The sequence below is a fragment of the Rhinoderma darwinii genome, chromosome 7, assembly GCF_050947455.1.
Source record: "Rhinoderma darwinii isolate aRhiDar2 chromosome 7, aRhiDar2.hap1, whole genome shotgun sequence".
NCBI lineage: Eukaryota > Metazoa > Chordata > Amphibia > Anura > Rhinodermatidae > Rhinoderma > Rhinoderma darwinii.
The window spans coordinates 107663559-107687682 of NC_134693.1; the positions used below are offsets into that span (position 1 = coordinate 107663559).

General features: G+C 40.4%; 1 protein-coding gene across 1 annotated transcript in view; it reads left to right on the plus strand.

The window, feature by feature from the left end:
• Window positions 1-24124, plus strand: part of CHL1 (cell adhesion molecule L1 like) — a 126714-nt gene that overhangs the window by 40152 nt on the left and 62438 nt on the right. The window contains exon 2 of the mRNA XM_075833772.1: window positions 19810-19974. Within this exon, the coding sequence (XP_075689887.1) occupies window positions 19893-19974 (82 nt within the window). The 5' untranslated portion in view covers window positions 19810-19892. The remainder of the gene's footprint in view (window positions 1-19809; window positions 19975-24124) is intronic.

Genomic DNA, 24124 nt, shown 5'->3' on the forward strand with positions numbered 1-24124 from the left:
TGACACATGTTTTGGCATTTTATCTGTTTACCAAAACATATTGAATATACAGTTATATAATCAGTATGGTCTTAAAGTGCAGACTCTGAGCTTTAATTTGTGGGTATTCACATCCTAATTTGATGAAGGGTTTAGGAATTACAGCTCTTTAATTAGTAGCTGCCTCTTTTTCAAGGGACCAAAGGTCATTGGACAATTATCTCAAAAGCCATTTAATGGACTGCATGGGCTATTCCCTCATTAATCCATCATCAATTAAGCAGGTAAAAGGTCTGGAGTTGATTCCAAGTGTGGCATTTGCATTTAGAAGCTGTTGCTGTGAATCCACAACATGAGGTCAAAGGAACTCTCAATGCAAGTGAAACAGACCATCTTTAGGTTGAAAAAAATGATAAAATCCATCAGAGAGATAGCACAAATGTTAGGAGTGGCCACGTCAACAGTTTGGTACAGTCTTGAAAAAAAAGAGCGCACTGGTGATCTTGTGAACTCCAAGAGGCCTAGACGTCCACGGAAGACAAAAGTGGTGGATGATCGCAGAATCCTTTCCATGGTGAAGAAAAATCCCTTCACAACATCTACCCAAGTGAAGAACACTCTCCTGGAAGTAGGTGTATCGGTATCTAAGTCTACCCTAAAGAGAATACTTCATGAGAGCAAATACAGAGGGTTCACCACAAGGTGCAAACCATTAATCAGCCTCAAAAATAGAAGGGCCAGATTAGACTTTGCCAAACATCATGTAAAGAAGTCAGTCCAGTTCTGGAACAGCATTCTTTGGACAGATGAAACTAAGATCAACCTGTACTAGAATGATGGGAGGAAGAAAGTATGGAGAAGACTTGGAACAGCTCATGATCCAAAGCACACCACATCCTCTGTAAAATATGGTGGAGGCAGTGTGATGGCATGAGCATGTATGGCTACCAAAGGCACTGGGTCACTAGTGTTTATTAATGATGTGACTGAAGACAGAAGCAGCCGGATGAATTTTGAAGTGTTCAGGGATATACTTTCTGCTCAGATTCAACCAAATGCAGCAAGGTTGATTGGACGTAGCTTCACAGTACAGATGGACAATGACCCAAAACATACTGTGAAATCAACCCATGAGTTTTTTAAGGCAAAGAAGTCGAATATTCTGCAATGGCCAAGTCAATCACCAGATCTCAAGCCGATCGAGCTGCATTTCACTTGCTTAAGACAAAACTTAAGGCAGAAAGATCCACAAACAAGCAACAACTGAAGACGCTGCAGTAAAGGCCGGCAAAGCATCACAAAGGAGAAAACCCAGTGTTTGGTGATGTCCATGGGTTCCAGACTTCAGGCAGTCATTGCCTGCAAAGGATTCTCTACAAAGTATTAAAAAAAAAACACATTTTATTTATGGTAATGTTAATTTGTCCAATTACTTTTGAGCCCCTGAAATGAGGAGGCTGTGTAGAAAAATGGTTGCGATTCCTAAATGTTTCACAGGATATTTTTGTTCAACCCCTTAAATTAAATCTGAAAGTCTACACTTCAATTGCATCTCAGTTGTTTCATTTCAAATCCAATATGGTGGCAGCAGAGCCCAAATCATAAAGATTGTGTCACTGTCCAAATAATTCTGGACCTAACTGTATATGTACAAATGTATGTGATGATCAGATCTCACCTAGCTTAAAGCCCCCCCCCCCACACCTCCTTCGTAGACACCATGTTTGTAAGCACACTCTCTCCTCTATCCTCGCTCTTGCTGTAACACTGTCCATATCTGATTGGACAGTTTCACAGCCATAGTAACACGCCCCCTTGCCATTACACGCCCCGTTGACTGTTCAGGATGTTATTTAAATATAACGGGACCGATATCTAACTAACGGAGGAAGGAGGAAAAATATGTAAAGTGCCCCAGGGTTTCTGCAGCCCTCCCCATTACATGCTGCACATGTATTGGGAGGTGAAAGGTTCTCTTTAAGAAAACATAAAATACATTAAAAAGATTGAAAACTGGCTAATTTAATTGCCGCCCACAAATCCTGTCTTGCAGCAAAGACAGCCATGGTAATAATGACCATGAAGGCCAGCTTTTTTGTTAGGAAGTTTTGATAAATAAGGCTCAATGTTATCTGTTGTTTATCAGTTGTTTGCATGGGTGAAGGTGGTCAATTCATGACCCACTATTGGAAAGAACATTTAAATGTTTCATCCAATATTTATCTTGGCTATGGCTGGATTTCGAATTGTGTCCCACATCTGTGTGGTTTCTAGATGCTAGAGCTGCTATAAGAGGTATAAACAAAGTTTTTATCTACTGTCTAAGGGAGACACCCATGCTTGATGCAGAGCGGGTGGGCTGTAGATGGCTTTTTCTGTACGTCTCTTCACCCTCTGCTGGTGCTGCTCTGTGCATCCTGTGCTCCTGTATGCAAAAAAAATATGATTGTACGCAGAGGTCTGTTGTACATTCCCTAATAATACTGCTATACAGTTCCTAAATAAACTCATTATACGTGCATTTGGCAGGTCAGCATGAAGTAGGGGACAGATAGAAAGGACTGCAAGGTCAGACTACACAGCACTTCCTTGTAGTCTGTAACCAATGAGACACATAAGTCTGCACAGAAGCTGCAGATATAAGACAGCAGGATATTCTTATATCCCGTTAATGCTATTTGCATTGTTGCTTCTTCTTTTTTTATTTTAGATTCATTGGAGCTATAAAATAAATGACTGCAAAGGCGGACGACTGCAACTAGGCATGGGGCATTGGATGGCACTATGAGTGGGGGAATTAGTTAACAATTTGTATGGAGGTATTGTGTGGTTGATACTATTTATGGGGAATCTATCTGGCTGGCACCTTATATGGGGGCACTGGCTGTCTTGGACAATGAATGGGAACACTTTCTGGCTGGCATTATGCATTGGGACATTGTCTGCTTTGCTGGCACTATGCATGAAGGCACTGTCTGGCAAACTGTCACTAAATGTAGGGCACTGGCTGAACGGCACTCTGCATGGAAGCACTCTCTGGTTGGCACTATGAATGGAATCTAACTGAGCTGGAACATTGTAAGGAGACACTGAGTATGGGGGCACTTTAACCTGTCTGTGATAATGTCCTGCATAATATCTGTATGGCAATATTTTTAAGTTATTGTATGGTGGTATTATTCAGTTATTTTATTGCTGTATTATTCAGTCACTCTGGCAGTATTTAGTCACAGTAAGATTTTATTATTCGGTCACTATGGCGGTATTATTCATTCACTGTATGGTTGTAATATTCGGTCACTGTGCATATGGTTGTATTATTCGGTCATTCTTTTGTAGTATTATTTGGTCACTGTATGGTGGTATGATTTGTCAGTATGGCAGTGTAAATTGGTCAATGTGTGACAATATTATCCAGTCACTAAGGCAATGTTAAGTGTTTTCTTTCCAAGACAAAGGTGTACATACCTTTTGAGTTTAAATAATGCTATGCTGTGTTCTTTTGCTTGTTTATGGTAATATGGCACTTTTCTGGAGAAATAATGCATACATAGATCTAAGTAGACATTTCATGGCCATGGATGATTTCCATACTGTATAAACAAACACTGCAGCCCTTGTAATTGCAGTCACTGAAAACGGAGATCAATTTGCAGCGCATAATATATCATAAGGTGCTCACACTGCTCTAATAAATAAAATATATTTGCTGGGTCCTAGAGAACTGCTTTAAAGACAATATATATTTATGATTATTCAGAAAAAGGCTTTGGTACATTTTGCTATGCCTGATAGGAAAAACAAGAACCATACAAAACAAAAATAAAGAACAGCCGTTATTCTATTTCTCCACATAATATTGTCCTGAAATACCCCTGAAAATTAAATAGTCTGACCTATAGGGGCCACTAATATCAGTCAACTCTTAGCAAATTAACACATTGCATGGCTTTTAAAAGCTTTGAATATATAGAACACTAGAAAAAGTAACCGGCGCTGCCCGGGTATAACGTGTGGGTCTGTCTGTTTGTGTGTTCATTGGATTTGTTCCAAGGGTGCCCGGGAGTCTAATCCATGCCCTCATATTTTCTTGGTTTATGGGGAAATCAATAGTAGCCCTATATACCCCAGCAGTTACACACTGTTTATTTCAATTTTAACTTCCTAAATACCTAAAAGCTAAACTGGTAGAAAATTGAGTCATAAGACTGTGACAGAGCCTGTTGATTAACAACATTGGCAGTTTTATTACCAGTTGGCCATATACTATGGTTGGATTATAATTGAAAACTGCATCATGCAGGAAAGCCCACTCATTAGCATGCTGAGCATGGTGTGCTCTATCAGGTTGCTGACTGGCCTGGGTTTGGGCAGGAGTCTCTGCTCTTCTGCGAGACACCTGTTTGATCTGTTGCTGAGAAAGCCAGAGTTTGCTGAGGAGTTTCAGCAGCTCGAGCAGCAGTATGATGCATTTGATCAGCTTGCAGTTGGGCAAGAGGAGTCTCTGCAGCAAGTAATGCAGCTTTCCTCATGGCCATCAATAATCTGATTGGTTGCTATGGGTAACCGCTCCCATGTACCTTCCCATCAAGGATTATCTTGTAAAGTTCACTACCTGCTAAAAACATCTTTACTATAAAAGCGAATGTCTATATTCGCTATTATAGTATTGGATCGCAATCATGTGATAATGGCTGATAACAGAAAACAACAGCAAAGTTGGGACCTTTATGAAAATCTTCCCGAACACCCGATGTACCTATGTGCCATATTTGGGGTCAAGTAGTTTAGGTGTTTGGATAACTATAGAGGATGACAAACAGACATTCGCTATACTGGCTGATAACAGAGAACAACGGCAAGGTTTGGACCTTTATGAAAACCTTCCCGGACACTCGATGTACCTATGTGCCGAATTCGGGATCAAGTAGTTCAGGTGTCTGGATGCCTATGACAGACAAACAGACATTCACTTTTATAATATAGAATAGCAGAGTTCCCCGGCTTCACACTGGTCTATTTGTTTAATGTTTGTGTGTGTGGTTAAAAACTTCATTTCCTACTGATTTGAAGCCAACATATCCAATAATGTCCAAGTGCAGGGTTCCTTTTTGGAGGCATAACTGGTCTGAAAGGGGTTCAATTTATGAGAATGCTGAAATCCACGGGCTTGGTTCTGTTGAGAGATTTTCAGCAGCTCGGGCAGCAGCCATTCTCTTTGCCACAGGAGTCTTTCGTCTGAGTGCAGGGTTCCTTTTTGGAGGCATGACTAGTATGAAAGGGTTTTAATTTATGAGAATGCTTAAATCCAGTATAGGTGCAGTTCGTTTACAGCGAGTAACACTTCGAGTAAAGAAAAATGGCTTGGCTGTTATAGAAACCTGGTCTTAAACTATGAGTATGTGAGTGAGGCTAAGAATGAAGGACCTGCGAGCTTCTATTGGCTAATACAGGTCATCTGATGTGATATGAAGGTCCTTGATGTGGAAGCCAGGGGTGTTATATTTGCTTTTGAGAGTATGTTGAGAACGGTAGGTCCTAGAGAGCTGAACCCAGGTCTATACCTTCGGAAGCGCATGATTTACTTATGTGCCAAATTTGTGGCAGATTGGTCCAATCGTTTGGCCGTGCATAAGACATCAGACAACAGAAATTCATTTTTTATATATATATATAGAGATTGACCAAAGGTTCATGTAATATAATGAGGCAGTAGCATAGCTTGGTATTGTGATGTGACTACAGAAAATCCTATATACCTTCTTGAGCTGCATAATCCTCAGTTAAATTGCGCAATTACCTCTTTCACTTTAGAACATGCTTTGATCTGGGAGTTTTCTTATGAAGGGTCTGTCAACCACACATGTCCAGAGGGTGCATATTTTAAGTCAAATAACACTGAGTCACTGAATTGTGTTTCATAATGCAGTCTACATACATGATATGTTCTAACCAGCATAGTGCATATTAAACAAATACTGAAGATGCCAACATTCAACTGGCTATATTGTTGTAACATGCCATATCAAAGCTTTAAGCATTTGGAGCAGTGTCTGGTATCATTTTTGTTCTATGCAACACGTAATGGTTGGGAATGTTTATCAAATACAGTAAAAGTTTCCCCAAGTACTCATGAATGTTTATTATTTGTTTCGAAAGAACCATATTATCTTTAAAGGAGCACTCCAACAAAAATGTTTATTCTCTGGCCCATTAAAGAGGCACATTATGTAAATTGTGGTGAAGGTAATCTTCTTACCGGTGGCTGTATTTGTGTTATCCACTCCCTTCTTGTCCTCAGCTGTGTCATGTGACCAGCAATAGGACTCTCCAACTGTCACAGCGTCTCATGTGTGGACAGGAAGTCAGTTTATCTATTCATTACTATAAAACTCACATCGAGGCTGTGATAGTAATGAATAGAGAATCTGACTTCCTGTCCACACATGAGACGCTGTGACAGTTGGAGAGTCCTATTGCTGGTCACATGACACACTTAGGACAAGAAGGGAGTGGATAACACAAATCCAGCCACCGCTAAGAAGATTACCTTCACCACAATTTACATAATGTGCCTTTCCAACGGGCCAGAGAATAAAACATATTGTGGGAATGCTTCTTTAGAGTCAATTATTAGTCAGAAACAGATGACTTATGTCCATCCCTTAAACCATCTGTTCCAAGATCAGTTAGTTATTTGGCCTGTGTAGGTAGGGTATTTAGAATTCCTCACTTGGATGAAGCTTGAATAAGTATTTTTATTATTCACACAGAAGAAAGTTGGGTGGTTTTGGCACCCAGCGAGGGCAGTACCTATGGCACGTACGATTTGGTGGGAATTAGTAAAGTATTTGAATCCCTAGCCAAAATTATTTGTTTTCCTATTTTAGCTTGCTTTGAGTGTTTAAAGTGTACCTAACTTTTCAGATGATTTTCAGAATAAGCTGTCATATGTGTGTTCATGAGGAATAACACTATTTCTAGCGATTATATGACTTGTATTCTGATTTATTTTTTTTGAGCAGTTTTCTCCTCTAATTCTCAGTTGTCTCAAAGCTAGTGGGCGAAGCCTAACTGCTATCATGTCTTATATACACTGCACACATAGAAGAGAAGAATCCTGCTCACCGATGCCTATCTATCACATACTGGTCCTCCTCAATAAATTAGAATATCATAAAAAAGTTTATTTATTTCAGTAATTCAATTCAAAAAGTGAAACTCATATATTATATAGATTCATTACACACAGAGTGATCTATTTCCAGCATTTTTCCTTTTAATGCTGAAGATTATGGCTAACAGTTAATGAAAACCCCAAATTTAGTCTCTCAGAAAATTAGAATATTGGGAATAAGTTGAAGATTGTAGACTCATGGTTTCACACTGTAATCAATGAATCAACACAAAACACCAGCAAAGGTTTCCTAAGCCTTTTAATGGTCCAACAGTCTGGTTCAGTAGGCTACACAATCATGGGGAAGACTGCAGCCTTGACAGTTGTCCAGAAGACAGTCATTGACACCCTCCACAAAGAGGGTAAGCCACAAAAGAACATTGCTAAAGAAGCTGGCTGTTCACAGAGTGCTGTATCCAAGCATATTAATGGAAAGTTGAGAGGAAGGAAAAAGTGTGGTAGAAAAAGGTGCACAAGCAACAGGGATAACCGCAGCCTTGCAAGGATTGTCAAGAAAAGGCCATTCAAGAATCTGGGGGAGATTCACAAGGAGTGGACTGCGGCTGGAGTCAGTGCTTCAAGAGCCACCACACACAGACGTATCCAGTACATGGGCTACAACTGTCGCATTCCTTGAGAAAACATCATAAGCATCTTACCTGGGCTATGGAGAAAAAGGACTGGTCTGTTGCTCAGTGGTCCAAAGTTCTGTTTTCAGATGAAAGTAAATTTTGCATTTCATTTGTAAATCAAGGTCCCTGAGTCTGGAGGAAGAGTTGAGGGGCACTTAATCCAAGTTGCTTGCGGTCCAGTGTGAAGTTTCCACAGTCAGTTTGGGGAGCCATGTCATCTGCTGTTGTTGGTCCACTGTGTTATATTAAGTCCAGTGTCAACGCAGCTGTCTACCAGGATATTTTAGAGCACTTCATGCTTCCCTCTGCTGACAAGCTTTATGGAAATACTGATTTCATTTTCCAGCAGGACTTGGCACCTGCCCACACTGACAAAAGTACCAATACCTGGTTTAATAACCACAGTATCACTGTGCTTGGTTGGCCAGAATCTATAGGGTATTGTCAAGAGAAAGATGAGAGACACCAGAGCCAACAATGCAGACTAGCTGAAGGCCGCTATCAAAGAAACCTGGGCTTCCATAACACCTCAGCAGTGCCACAGGCTGATCGCCTTCATGCCACGCATTGATGCAGTAATTCATGCAAAAGTACCAAGTATTGAGTGCATATACTGTACATACTTTTCAGTAGGCCTACATTTTGGTATTAAAAATAATTTTTTAAATTGGGCTTATTTAATATTCTAATTTTCTGAGAGACTAAATTTTGGGTTTTCATTAATTGTTAGCCATAATCTTCAACATTAAAAGAAAAAAACGCTGGAAATAGATCACTCTGTGTGTAATGAATCTATATAATATATGAGTTTCACTTTTTGAATTGAATTACTGAAATAAATTAACTTTTTTATGATATTCTAATTCATTGAGAAGAACTAGTATGTTCAGAAGCTGCAGGAGCATGGAACTCATTATACAGCAGTAATAGTGTAGCTCAGAATCCAGCACTGGGGTGTATTAGAAATCTTTACAGCGGTGTGTCTGTGTCTCTCTCTGCGCCTGCTTTATTCCCCTGCTCACCCCTCTCCCCTACATAGACTTACATGCTGTCACAATCTGTGGGTATATGGATCCACTGGGCCTTACTGCCATAGCTGGATAGCAGCTGGCCAACAGGATATCAAGTCAATCTCTATAGTTTGAATAAGGGAACCTGTGGTAATTCAGACAGTAACGATGCTAGGCTCAGATGGGACCTTGGCAGCAGGCAGACACCAGGCGTGGTGTAACACAGAAGACTTAGTATATGGCACAACACGACTCCAACACTTTATGGCACAGGAACAAAGTAGCACGGGATACAGGATACAGGTAGCAGGTATGGGAACACTGGGAACTGGAAAATACTAAGGGACCATTTGCAAAGACTAGCATGGGTAAACACAACAACGCTCAGGCAATGAGGGAAGGGGCAGGGCCCTTCTTATAGTCCAGGATGAGTATTGGCTAATTACATATTTACTTCATGTGCGTGCGCTGGCCCTTTAAGGCCAGGCACGAGCGGGCGCGCGCACCCTCTGGCACTCAGCCGAATTAAGTGGAAGTGAGCACCGGCGTCTTCTGAGGAGGAGATGCGGGCCAGCACTCACAGATCCATGGCTGTGGCCGTCGGGAGGTGAGTAATCCCGATGGCACGTGGTCATTGGTGTTACACATGCTGCATGTGTGTTTGCTGACTCACTCTCTCCCCACTTCTCCCTACTGCTCACCACTCCTCTGTATAGCCAGCGTATCTGTGTCTCTTTGTCTCTCTGCTCCCTCCTCCTTTTCCCCCCTCCCATCTAAATAGACCTGTATTGGCAGGCAGTGAAGAGACACACCTCCACTTTCTGCAGACCGGCAATTCTGCTCTGTAACCAGGGATGGAATTTTCTTGACAACAGGGGGTGGTCAGTAAAGTACATGAAGGGAGATACCTAATGGCAGTAATTTTACACAAAATTTGCATGAATAAAACATCTACATTTTAACAGCAAGTAAACTACAAAGTTCTATATCAGGCATACTATTAGATTAGCATAAGTTGTTTGAAAGATTGGTGTCCATTTAAATGAAAAATCTGGCAAAATGTGTTCTGTATTATACACATGTTCCTGAATAGTGTTACTTTCTTGTCTTTATTTTTCTTTTTTTATAAGAATATGCACTTACAATTGCTGGGGTCCATTGCATAACAACATGTCATGTGATAGCGAGGTGACCATCTTGTCTGTGCTTAGATTTCAGTATAATGTGGTTGTCACCTTGTTAGGTGGAGGAGTAAATATTTTTTTCTAATAAAAAAGTATTTAGGCAAAGATACTGCCTACTCCCTGTCTCTAAAGGTGGCCACACGTCAGATGAATGACTGGTCGACCATCTAATGTGTATGGGTGCCTCCCGACAGCAAATGTCGTGGACGAGAACGATTGGGTAGTTGGATTTTAACATACTTGATGCTTTTGTTCGCAGGGGAGATAAGTTGTCACCAGAGGTCTCTGACAGCGGCATACTTTCCTCTCCCTATTCAGAATACATGCAACTTCTAGCTGAAAGTGCATGTGTATAGGAAAAGCTGTTGAGCGAACGATCATTTGGCCGACAGCTATCTAATGTGTATGTTCAGCCTAAAGCCCCATGCACACAACCGTAAAAATTCTCATAACACAGTCCACAATTACGGACCCATTCGCTTCTATTGGCCGCGGACACCTTTCCGTATCCCTAATTATAGGTGTCCGTGCCATAGAAGTGTACCACAAAAGATAGGGCATGTCCTATCTTTTGCTTTTTAGGACCGTTCTCCCATAGTTTGTATGGGATAACGGCCCGAAAATGTGGGCAGCGGCATTGCGGGCCAGGATTACGGGCACGGCCATGTGCATGAGGCCTTACTGAGTAATTTAAAAAAAAACTGTTGTATTCTTTCTTATTAACCAAACAGCTCAATTTTTATGTGCTATTTGGTATCATAGCCTAACAGTCCTGTCATTATAAAATGTGTAATTAGTACAGTATATTGTATTGACTTATCTGCTTTGAAATGAGAGGGAGTACTAAACGAATGTCAGTCAGTCAACCACTGACTGTGCCAACCCCACAGAAGAACTTCCTACAAATTTGATTTGTGACAGTCCGCTTCTGCAGGGAGAGATAAGCAGCGCTGATGTAGCACTACTGATCTCTGTATAATTAGAATGTTATGTTTCTGCAAATATTATTTACAGACTTGTAAATGGAAAATTTCCATTGGCATGTATTATAAGGGAAATAAACACCATGCACATATAAAAACGGGTAAGACGGCTGAAATAAAACATATTTTCCTCAGGTTCCTAAAAACATTCCCCTACTGTTATATTTCTATTATCTAGGCGTAATGTTTTATAGGAAGCCAATTTGCCTTGTTTTATAGTGTAAGCCAGAGTAAACTCATCGATAGCGAAGCGAAACATGAATACAGCATTCAGATATTATCCTGGGCAAATACATACTTATGACCCCAGTGTTGTAGAGCAACAGTACTAACCACTGAGCTACCTTGTTGTTTCAGCAATTGTATATGGAAGAAATACTGGTCACCTGACAGATTACAATATGAACAACCTCTCCTGTCATAATTATCACAGATAAGTAGGTTTTCCCACAATCATAAATTATCACTTATCCAAAGGATAGGTAATAATTTTCCGATCATTGGGGGCCTCCTCGGATCAAGAGAACAGGTTTCCCAAACCCATAGATCCTCCTCACTGCACCCCCGCCCCCACCCCGCAGAAAGAAGGAGCTTGAATGGTGCAGCGGTCTAGCATGCACCCGGCACATTATTCAATGTCTATGAAAATGATGGAAACAGCCGAGCACTGTACTCGGAAGTTTCCATCATTCCCATAGACATGGAATGGAGCGGCAGCGTGCATGCTCGACCGCCGCTCCATTCAATGTCCTCCTCACTGCGGTTGACTTAAAAAGTTAGTCAAAATATATGAACCTGTTATAAGTTATGAGACCTGCAAAGGCCTTACATTATTATTGTAGGTTTAGTTTGTGCTCACTGCTTAGTTTGTCGACTCTGGAAAAATGAATCCGAGCAAGTGCTAACATGATCGGTATTTAACCCGCAGCTTTCATTCACACAATAATGCAAAATATTCACATTTTCCACAAGTTAAACAAGCATAGGTAATTCATTTGTAATAGCACAGTCATAGTCATGGTTTAGTACTAAAACTTGTTCATGTATTACATATTAGTGCAGTGCTGTTCAAATGATTTTCAGAATGGTTATAGTTTTTATTAAAACTGTTACGTCTATGGACTGATTATCACAGTCTCTTCTTCCCACTGTTACCTTGCATGTTCTTGTATTCTCTTAAGAATATTTGTTGATTTGTATACAGTATATGTATATACAGGCTTTAAATTAGGATGTAAGTTTCTATGCAGTTATTTCCTTCACATGTCTATTCATATTAATTCATGAATCCCGAAGAACGATACTAGTTGTCACGATCTGTGGACCCACTAGGCTGTACCGCTGTAGCGGTATAGCAGCTGGCCAACAGGATACCAAGTCAATGTCTATAGTTCGAATAAGGGTACCTGTGGTAATTCAGACAGTAGCAATGGTTAGACTTGGGTGGGAACTTGGCAGCAGGCAGACACCAGGCGCGGTGTAATGCAGCAGGTGTAGTAAATGGCACAACACGACTCCAACTCTCTATGACACAGGAACAAGGTAGCATGGGATACAGATAGCAGGTACGGGAACACTGGGAACCGGAAAACACTAAGGGACCATTTGAAAAAACGAACATGGGTAAACACAACAATGCTCAGGCAATGAAGGAAGGGGCAGGGCCCTTCTTATAGTCCAAGGTGATCATGGGCTAATTTTACATACTTTTCAGGTGCACGCGCTGGCCCTTTAAGGCCGAGCACGAGCGTGCGCACCCTACGGGACACCGCAGAGTGAAATGGAAGTGAGCACTGGCATCTCCTGAGGAGGAGATGCCGGCCAATGCTCACAGATCTATGGCTGCGGCCGTCAGGAGGTGAGTAATCCTGACGGTCTGTGGCCATGGGCGTTACACTAGTATTATGTATTATAAATCTAAAAAGGGTGATTTTCTTAAATCAACATATCCTAGTATCAGAGGTGTCAAATTACCTGTTTTTTTTTTCCAGGAGATACCTGATTTAAACCCCTTCCCCTTACTTGGTCACCCAACATAAATTTCTCATCAACTAGTTTTTAAACTGATCTTACGGGTTCCATGTGGAAATGGGGTATTCTAATAACAGAAGAGGCACAGGCAGGGAGCACTCACTGATCACCCTGCTAGACCAGCGCAGTCACACTATCTACTCTACCTCCGAGATGTTACCATTCATTTCTCCAGTATTGTCTCCTGTATTAATGGTGTCCTGAACTGAGCAGTGCAATTTTTCAGCTTTACCACAATCTTTTCCCATTTCTCAATAAAAAAAAAATCAGAACCGCCAAGGAGAAGATCACAGAAGAAGACCAACTCTAATAGCCATTGAATGATCTATAAAATTTATGTTAACACAGGCCTGTAAGTAAACTGAACATAAACATGGCACTCTGATGCCAAAATGCAACTGGTCCGAGGCCGAAGTCACCATCATTAAGTACTTTGTGGCAACTCAACTAGTTGAGGATGTGTTGCCTCAAAAGTCTCATCTGTTACCAAGGGTTTCTACATTGAGCTTCTGAATCTCTGCGTCTTGTTGCCAATGTGCCACTTCTTCCTACATTTTTAACACTTGGCAGTCTAACAATTTCTGAATTTTGCAAGTAATTACATCAATTAAAGGCTGAAACACAAGGAACATTTGTACAACTGTCACAGTTAAAATAATGGAACCTGTTTTTCAGGACACTGTGAAACAACCATTAAAACAGGCCTAGAGGAGACTTCCAATAAACCACTTCTTCTGATCTACTAAACCATGCCGTTATCCTACATTTGTGATGTTGCTGATTAAAGCGAATTTAACACTTTTTTCTTGCTGATTAACCCCTTAAGGACATGGACTAGTTTGCACGTTCAGGACGCAGCCCCATTTTTCAAATCTGACGTGTCACTTTATGTGGTAATAACTTCGGATTGCTTTTACCTATCCAAGCGATCTGAGATTGTTTTCTCGTGACACGTTATACTTTAAGTTAGTGGTAAAATTTTGTCAATACATTCAGTATTTTATTGTGGAAAAAGACCAAAATTTAGCAAAAAACTGCAAAAAAATAGAATTTTTCTACATTTAAATGTATTTGCTTGTAAGACAGATAGTAATACCACACAAAATAAAAGCTAATTAACATTTCCCACATGTCTACTTTAGATTGGCATCGTTTTTGTACATCCCTTTATTTTTGTAGGACGTTACAAGGATTAGAATTTTAGCAGAAATTTCTCACATTTTCAAGAACATTTCAAAAGGCTATTTTTACAGGGATGAGTTCAGTTGTGAAGTGGTTTTGAGGGGCCCATACAATGAGTTGCACAAGAATTACAGCAAAGTAGGGATGAAATTTACAAATTTAATTTTTTTGCAGAAATTCATTTTTAAACCTTTTTTTTCTGTAACACAGAAGGTTTTACCAGAAAAACGCAACTCAATATTTATTGCCCGGATTCTGTAGTTTTTTTAAATATCCCACATGTGGCTCTAGTGTGCTAATTCACTGAAATACAGATCTCCGAAGCAATGGAGCACCTAGAGTTTTTTGGGGCCTCCTTTTTATTAGAATATATTTTAGGCACCATGTCAGCTTTGAAGAGGTCTTGTGATGCCAAAACAGTGGAAACACCCCCAAAAAGACACCATTTTGCAAACTACACCCCTCAAGGAATTTATCAAGGTGTATAGTGGGCATTTTGACCCCACATTTTTTTTTGCTGAATTTAGTGGAATGAAGCCGTGAAAATGAAAATCTACATTTTTTCCAATAAAACGAAGACATTTTCTATATTTACAAGGCATAAAGGAGAAAAAAGCACCCCAACATTTGAAAATCTATTTATCCCGATTACGGCAAATAAGGGGTCATAAACTACTGTTTGGACACACAGCAGGGGTCAAAAGGGAAGGAGCACCATTTGGAGCTCAAATTTAGCTGGAATGGTTTTCGAGTGCCATGTCACATTTGCAAAGTACCTGAGGGACCAAAACAGTAGGAACCCCCCAAAAGTGACCCCATTTGGGAAACTACACCCCTTAAGGAATCTATATAGGGGTATAGTAAGTATTTAGACCCCACTGGTCTTTTGCAGAATTTATTCGAATTAGGCCGTAAAAATGAATCTCAACATTTTTTCCACTAAAAAGTTACATTTTTTCATTTTCACAAGGGACAAAGAGGAGAAAGCACCCCAACATTTGTAGAGCAATTTCTCCAGAGTACGACAATACCCCAATAAGTGGTCATAAACTGCTGTTTGGACACACGGCAGGGCTCAGAAAGGGAGGAGCACTATTTGGCATGCAGATTTTGCTGGATTGGTTTTTGGGTGCCATGTCGCATTTGCAAAACCCCTGAGGTAAAGTGGAAGCACCCAAGAAGTGACCCCATTTTGGAAACTACACCCCTCAAGGCATTTAACATTTGCCTGGACATATGACAGAGCTCAGAAGTGAAGAGCAACATGTGCGTTTGAGGTCGATTTTGGTGATTTTCACAGCATTGGCCCACAATTGCAGGGCTCTGAGGTCAAATAGCAAAACAAACCCCCAAGTAGTGACCCCTATTTTGGAAACAACACCCCTTAAGGCATTTTAAGGGGTGTAACTAGCATTTTGCACCCACAGGTGTTTTTCCATTAGTAATTAATGCGCAGCGGATGGTGCAAAGTGAAAATTGTAATTTTCCACTGATATGCCATTTTAGTGCGCAATATGTTGTGCCCTGTTTGTGCCACTGAAGACAAACACCTCGTAAACTGCTAAGCCGGTTCCTCCGGGTATGGCGATGCCATATATGTGGGCGTAAACTGCTGTTTGGGCACGCTGTAGGGCTCAGAAGGGAGGGAGTGCCATTTGGCTTTTGGAGTACAGATTTTACTTAGTGGTAGTTTTTATTTGGGGTTTTGCTGGTATTTCAGTTTATAATGTGGGGGTATATGTAATCTGTGCGGAGAAAATCAGGGCATAATAAGAGGGTATAATAATGCAGTAAATAAATAATATTTCAGAGATATGTGGCCAGTGTCACACTGATAAATGGTGTCCGATCTTATCCGCTTTTGGACACTCTGCACATTCTGTGTCGCTATATTCTGAGAGCTGGAACTTTTTTATTTTTCAGTCAAAAAAGCTGTGTAAGGGCTTGTTTTTTGCGGGACGGTTTGTAGTTTTTATTGGTACTATTTTGGGGTACATGCGACTTTATGATCACTTTTTATTCCATGTTTTGTGAGGGGTGGTGATAAAAAAAATAGCAATTATGGCATTGTTTTTTTGGGGGGGGGGGTTTTGGTGTTCATCGTGCGGGAAAAATAATATTATAGTTTTATAGTTTGAGTGGTTACGGACCCGGCGATACCAAATATGTGTACTTTTTTTTAACTTTTTCATTTTTTTCCAATAATAAAAGTCTTATTATAGGAACAAAGGCAGTGTTTGTTTTTATTAACTTGAAACTTTTATTTTTACACTTTTATTCAACTTTTTTATGAACTTCTTTTAACTTTTTTTTTTTGCCACTAAGGGACTTGAGGTCCTGCACCTCTGATCTTTACTCTAATGCATTGCACTACCCACGTATTGCAATGCATTAGAGCTGTCAGTCATTCACTGACAGCAAGCCTATTAGGTCCCGTCTGTGGGCGGGGCATAATAGGCTATCGTACAATAACCTTGTGTCGATGCTGATCGCTACAAACCACTAAGATGCCTCGATCGCGGCATCTGAGGGGTTAATGGCAGGGATCGGAGCTAGTGCCTTTCCTGCCGTTACAGCACGGTGTCAGCTGTAACATACAGCTGACACCAGTGGCTGATGTCGCAGGCTCAGCTCCTGAGCCTGCGCCATCTTGAAACAGCGGCTGGACGCCTTTTAGGTCCCGCCCAGAGGCTTCCATTCTAGGCAGACAGGAGGCCATTGTTAGGTAATTTCATTGCAGGGTTCCGACCGGCTTGTAAATACCATAGATGTAGCGCATCTAAGGGGTTAATCGGCCAGATCGGAAGCTAGCTCCGGTCCTGGCCTTGAAGCAGTGATAGCGTTAAGGTATCACGGCTTTAAAACTGTGTCTGCAGACGCGTCTGCCGACACAGTACCCTATTAATGCTGTGACGTAATAGTCCGTCAGTTTGCGTTAACAGGACAACTCCTGTGACGGACTATTACGTCACATAGCGTTAAGGGGTTAACATTTTCTTTACATGATTAAGGATGCAGCCATCTTGCTTGAGCTATAAACATCAGTCCTAGAGATTTGACTTACAGCAGGCACTTGGACATAAAAAATGCTAGTCAGAAAATAACCTATTGACTTCTATGAGACAGTGTTGTGAGCATGCTCTGTGACATGTGCAGCGGTCACTGTGCAGGGATAAGGAAGGACTAGTTGAGCTGTTGCGTTACCTCCTATTATAATCCTGCCCAGGGCAGAACCAAGGTTCGTGAAAGCTCCTTGGCAAAAAATTGTATAAGGGCCCCTTCCCCAGTACAGTGCATGCAATGCATGGAGAACTCACGCTGGCCATGCACATTAGATCATTTTCAGCAGAGGGCAATCTCACTGTTACGTAGAAAACAGGGGAAGAAGGTAGGATCCAGCGCTGAGGCGTTAAAATGGAAAACGATTTTCCGAGTTTAATTGTTAAATTCTAAAAGGAAGTCCAGTGTTGAAGTCCAGGGTGTATAAGAAGTTGGGGGAGGGTATCCTCTTAAGCCTACGCGTTTCGGACAAGTCTAAGGACACAGCATTGTCCGAAACGCGTAGGCTTAGGAGGATACCCTCCCCCAACTTCTTATACACCCTGGACTTCAACACTGGACTTCAACACTGGACTTCCTTTTAGAATTTAACAATTAAACTCGGAAAATCGTTTTCCATTTTAACGCCTCAGCGCTGGATCCTACCTTCTTCCCCTGTTTTCTACGTGATACTCCGTGTGCCGACACGAGGATCCGGGCGCTATCAATGACACACAGGAGTGTGTCAGGTAAGCTGGAGGATTTTTCTACTTTTTCTTGTTTCAATCTCACTGTTACCTAGTGTCTGCCATTGAGGGAATTAAGATTTCGCATTTTGGATGTAACATACTCAATCCTTTCTTCAGTCTAAAGATAAGCTTTGTTAGAGGTGACTTGCAGCAGGTTATCCTCTCTCCTAATGACAATAAATGGGTGACCATCGGAAGTCTTCAAGTTAGCAGCGAAGGCAGGAGAAAGGAGCTCCGACCCTTAATTATAACTATAAGAAAAATCTGTATAATCATCTATTCTGCCACCTATTGAAACCTGAATATTGTTAAAAGTACACTTAAACTGTAATGGATTTGCCTGACACAGCTTCTTTGTCGACACCCGTGGTTAATCAGCCTGCATCTGTGCCTAGATCTGTTAGAGTGACTCGATCTGCTACCACTCAGGCTGGGAGGCTGAGGAGTGGGAGAACCTATCACAGCCTGGCCAGACTGATCTAGCTCCCGCCCTCTGTCTATTTATACCCTCATTTCCTGCTCCTCCTTTGCCTGTGATTCTTCTGTTTCCTGGCTCTGCTGCTCCTGCTTGTACTATTGTCCTCTGCTTCAAATTGACCCTGGCTTTGCTGACTACTCTCCTGCTCTGCGTTTGGTACCTCGTACACTCCTGGTTTGACTTGGCTCGTTCACTACTCTTGTTGCTCACGGTGTTGCCGTGGGCAACTGCCCCATTTCCCTTAGCTTCTGTGTATCCTTGTCTGTTGGTCTGTCGTGCAATTATTGAGCGTAGGGACTGTCGCCCAGTTGTACGCCGTCGGCTAGGAGGGGCCGTGCAAGTAGGCAGGGACTGAGTGGTGGGTAGATTAGGGCTCACCTGTCTGTCTCCCTACCCCGTCATTATATAATCACTGGCCCAAATACCTTTTCTACCCTGGTCCCTGACACACTATAAACTCTATACAAAGTCCAATGTCTTGCTGCTGGGAAAGACCAAGGGCCTGTTCACATAAGCGTTGGCTTTCCGTTGAGGCGTTCCATCTGAGGTTTCCGTCGTGGAACCCCGCAATGGAAAGTCAAACGGAAAACTGAGGTTCCGTTTGCATCACCATTGATATCAATGTTGACGGCAGGTTCACGTTTTTTCGACGGAATCAATAGCGCAGTCGACTGCCTCCGACGGAACTCCTCAACAGAAAGCCAACACTGATGTGAACAGGCCCTAAAGGGAACTGAGTATGGGAGGCCCGTAGGTGGTGGAGGCACCTGTTCTATTGCCCCTTTTTCTCTCCTTATAATCCAACGCTAATCCTGCCTTGTGTTAATAATGAGATGACTGCTGAAAAATTATGTCTACAGAATATAATATTTTTTTTAAATATAGTGTCATGGAAAATGAATAAATAACACCAAAAAATAAGTATGATATAAAAACTTGATTTGAACAATAGGTAATTTTCTTATAATACATTCCCTTTAGGGACTAGGATTGTCAGTCACTGTTTGTTTCAAATTCTGGTGGTCACAATGGTAAATAGCAGACAAAGGGTAGATATATCCCTATAACTGAGTACATACTCATGGGGCAAAGTACCAAATTAGACATCAGACAGATCAGTAGAAAAATTTGCCACGAAGTATCATAAAGTTCTCTCATAGCTCATATGCAAACCATTGATGATTAAGCAGCTGACTCAACACAACAGTGAATACAGGGCTAAAAAATAATCATCAATACAACTTTACCGGCATAGTGGAGAATTTTTTGTATTCATCTGTGTAGTGTATGGTCAAATTCTATTCTTTTGTGCTGTGCAGCCTTTCATCCTGAACAAAAATATATATCCATTGTCTAATTCTGCAGGTGCAGCGATTGTCTAATGTGCTTTATGACTGACGGGTGGAAGCAAGACTTGACTACGATCAAACGGGCTCATCATAAAGAAAATGCTCTGCCTTTGGAGAAAAGTTGTTTTCTGTCTTCTGTCATTTGTGAAATGTTTAAAGGCTGTAGAAATACCACTTGAAGGTAAGTTGTTTTTTAAAGGGGGTTATTTTACAAAAATAACTGTATGATAATGGAATTTTTTGGGAAAAATTATTTAGAATTTCAGGCAAAGTAGAGGAATTTCAAATTGTTCATGAAAATAATGTCAATTAGCGATGGTGCTCCTACGTCCTGAGGATCAATGGGTATCCAGGCAGCAGACCCCCATCAATCAGTGATGGCATATCATAGCGATTAGTTGGAGTATTGTTGGAAAAACCCTTTAAATTAAGTTTCAAGGCTCAAGTCTCCAGAACAATGCAGCAACTCCAACAACTGAAAGGAATTATTCCAGTATCTTTCTATCTATCTATCTATCTATCTATCTCTCTTACATTTTTCTTATTTATTTTCTTTTTTACTCAGAGATTTGCCATTAACATATTTTTCGAATATATTCTTGGAAGTAGCTGTAGGTGAGCTTTATTTCACATTTCACACCTACCGTTAGACATATATAATACATTTACCTGACTGCATATTAGCACTCACCTCTTTTTATTACATTTTGTATTACTCATTTTCTAAGATATTTTTTTTAAGCCTTTATGTCGCTGTCCCTGCATTCTCCTGGTTGAAGTCTGGGCATTTATTTTTGAAAACCTTATTTTATTTTGAGCCACCCAGTACCTGTAGAAAAAGAAGAGAATGTAATATATCAGTCTCTTTTATGAAAACAGTAGTGATGATCGTGTTCATAAACTTTAACATTTAACCTGTTGCCAGAGCCCTATACATCACTGAGTTTTTTCAATTTCAAAGAGCAAACTATAGTTTTGCAATGGATGATTTCTTTTATAAGACATCTATATCTGGTGCCATTGGCCATTAACTTGAATGCCCTCCATCTGCACATATCGTTAGTGTAGAATAAAAAAAAATCCAGCAACAATGTATTTCTTACAGATTCCATTTTGCGTAAAGGCCCGTCAGATGAGCAGAACAAGGGAATAGCAGAAGCAACGGTTTCCTTGCACCACTGACACCACCGGCGGCCGATGGAACTCATTCTACTTAATGGATTCTCTTGCCTGTCCGTTGGGGTGTCCGTGGTTTTACCGGAAACATTTTTGCCGCATACTGCGCTATTTTTTCTGGTAATCTCCGTGGACAGAGGTCTCTAACGGAGCCTCCTACGCAGATGTGAACAGGCCCTAACTTAAACTGAATGATTCGACTTAGTTCTGCTTGCTAACAACAAATACCCTTGTAATTCGCCAAACTTCACTAAATATTATCAGATAATGCTGATGGTAAAATTACCAATGTGTTGAGAAACCATAGAACCCATGGTTCATCTTAACAGCCCATGACTGCTTCTACTCACCCATAGATTGGTTATTGTGGAACACCCCCTCCTCGATTCCATAGCTTTAACACAATGAAGTGACATTTCCTATACTTTTGTGAAAGTGTAAAATATTACAAAGTACTAATATCTCCACAAGATCCTTTATTACCAGAAGAAATCATAGGTTCTTATAAGACTGAACATATCCCTGAACATATCCCTGAACATATCCCTTGTGCTTCTTTTTTGGAGTAGTATTTAACTTTCTAATCCACTCCTTTTAATCCTGGTTTTACTCCCTCCTCCATATTAAAAACTTTATTCTCAATATTGAGAAATATATATCCCAGACACTTGTGTGGATCACAGCTTATAGAACTATCCCCAGTACTCTGGTGTGACCTGCTCTATATATACTATTTTCACCTCTAACCCAAATTGTTCTGATCTCAAATATGTGCTCCCTATGGAAAGGTATCCTTCAGGGTTATCTTAGGAGATGTCAATTGGCAACAAATTCGGGACTTTACTGCCAAAGGCTGCCACAGCTCGCTTATTCTGGAAACATCTTATAAGTTTAGAACATCTTATTAACTCTGCTAGTACTTGTACTTTAGGCCATTTTACAGGGGCCAATGATCGGGTGAACGAGCATTCGTATGAACACTCGTTCCCGATCATTACCCTGTGTAAAGAGGGCAAAGATCAGCTGATTACAGCTTTTATGCGCTAGCTTTTATGGTCGCTAGTTGGCAGTACATCTCCCTGTGTAAATAGGGGATGTGCTGCTGACAAGATGCAAATTCATCTTGTGAATAGCCCAAACGAGTGTCAATCAACAAGCTGTATTGTCGATCGGCGCTCAATAAAGGTGGATATCTGCTCATGTAGAACCACCTTTAATCTCTACCAGAGTCGTACACTTGGTCCTAAAACACCACCCCGCCCACACACACACACACACACTCGCGCACACACACAGGTAGAACATTTTCATATGAATAAACATGCACGCTCGACCTAAATATTCGTGCATGTTTATGGGGAGATCAAGGAAGATACTATAGCTGGTGGCCGAATAAAACCTAATTTCGACCTTATTTGTGTGGTCGGCTTAATATATTTATCCAATAAGGTGAATGCCGCAGCGTTGAAAAAGATCAAAATGGCTTAATCGCAGGTTTTTTCTTGTCACTTGAACCCCCCAAAAAAATGTAATAAAAAGTGATCAAAATGCCAGATATTCCCCAAAATGGTATCAATAAAAACTAAATCTTTCCCCGTACAAAAAGATGCCTTACACAGCTCTATACACAGAAATATAAAAAAAAGTTGCGAGGGGTTACAATATGGCGATGCAAAATTTCATTTCATATTTGTTTTCAAACATTTTTTAAAGGTACTAAAAGCTAATTAAAACAGTATGAATTTGGTATCACCGTGATCGTACCGACCCGCAGAATAAAGGTAGCAGTAAAAAGTAAACCCATAAGAAGATGTTGCAACTGTATATTTTCCAATTCCACCCCATTCAGATTTTTTTTCCAGCTTCCCAGTACATCACACATAATATTAAATAGCGCCATTAGAAAGTACAATTTGTCCCGTAAAAATTAAGCCCTCGTATGGCTGTGTCAACGAAAAAATAAAAGTTATAACTTTTTTGAATGAGTCTCTTCCTGAAAGAGTTGAGTGTTTAGTTTGGAGGCTCCATTGATTCAATAATATCCCTTATCCCTTTATGATGCCTGCACAGTGTCATTGAAAGCAATGGTGCTCCTCCAAACTAACAGTGTTTTAGACATTCTGAGTTACAAAAATCTCTGACTAGTGCCAAGGAGAATTTGGTGCTGATGTCCCTCTACCAAGAATCAGTTGGGTGCCAAGCCCATAGGTCCCCATCAATGACTTAATAACATTGACGTGTTATGGGTATTATTCTCAATAATACACATCTCTGAACGAACATTCAGAGTCTATAATCATATTTGAAGGGTAATTTTCCATATATGAAATTTGCAATGAATAACAATACAAAAACTGTATATCATTTATGTTGCCTACTGTTATTCGTGAATGTGTATGATCTGATCGTAGGAAAAGTTCTTCTAGTTGCTATAGATACATGAATGAATTTGACGAGTGCAAACATGGTACAAAGCTATGCAAATGTTTCATCCACAGAACACAGAATTTATTCGACGTACTCATAAATGATGCATGTTTTGACCATTTTATGATTTGAACTATTTCCAATGTAACATCATATATAAGAAGTCTAAACAAAACTCTTGGGAATTTTCTTAAATGCAAAGCTTCAGTGAGCAGTCAGAATAATTGTCCTATTATATGCAGAATAATGTAACAGAATATTTGACATACGTAAAAGTGACTTATCTTTAGACATAGAAATATACATCTCCCATTATTCTAGATGTACCATCTACATAATTCATATAATATATCCTTGTCAGGCAAATCAATGATGAGATCTCTAAATTAACAAGCAAATTAACTCGAGCAATTACAGCTAATGATGATTTAGATTCTATGCACTAAGGAGTTGGTCCACCGTCTCCTTTTGTCAATTGATTGTTACAGTATTTGACAATTTCTGTTTACTGTATTGTCATTTTTGTCTGTAAATTAAATTTCCCTGTTTCTACATCATTGTGGATTATTTTGACACATTATAAACAATGTATTATAATCATCTATAGTAAAATAAGACAGATCAGTGAACCCTACTTAATTACTAGATCATAATGAGAATGAAGGAATTTTTATCAAATTGATGGCAAGGGCGTACGTACTCTAGAGACAGCCCACGCGACTGCTAGA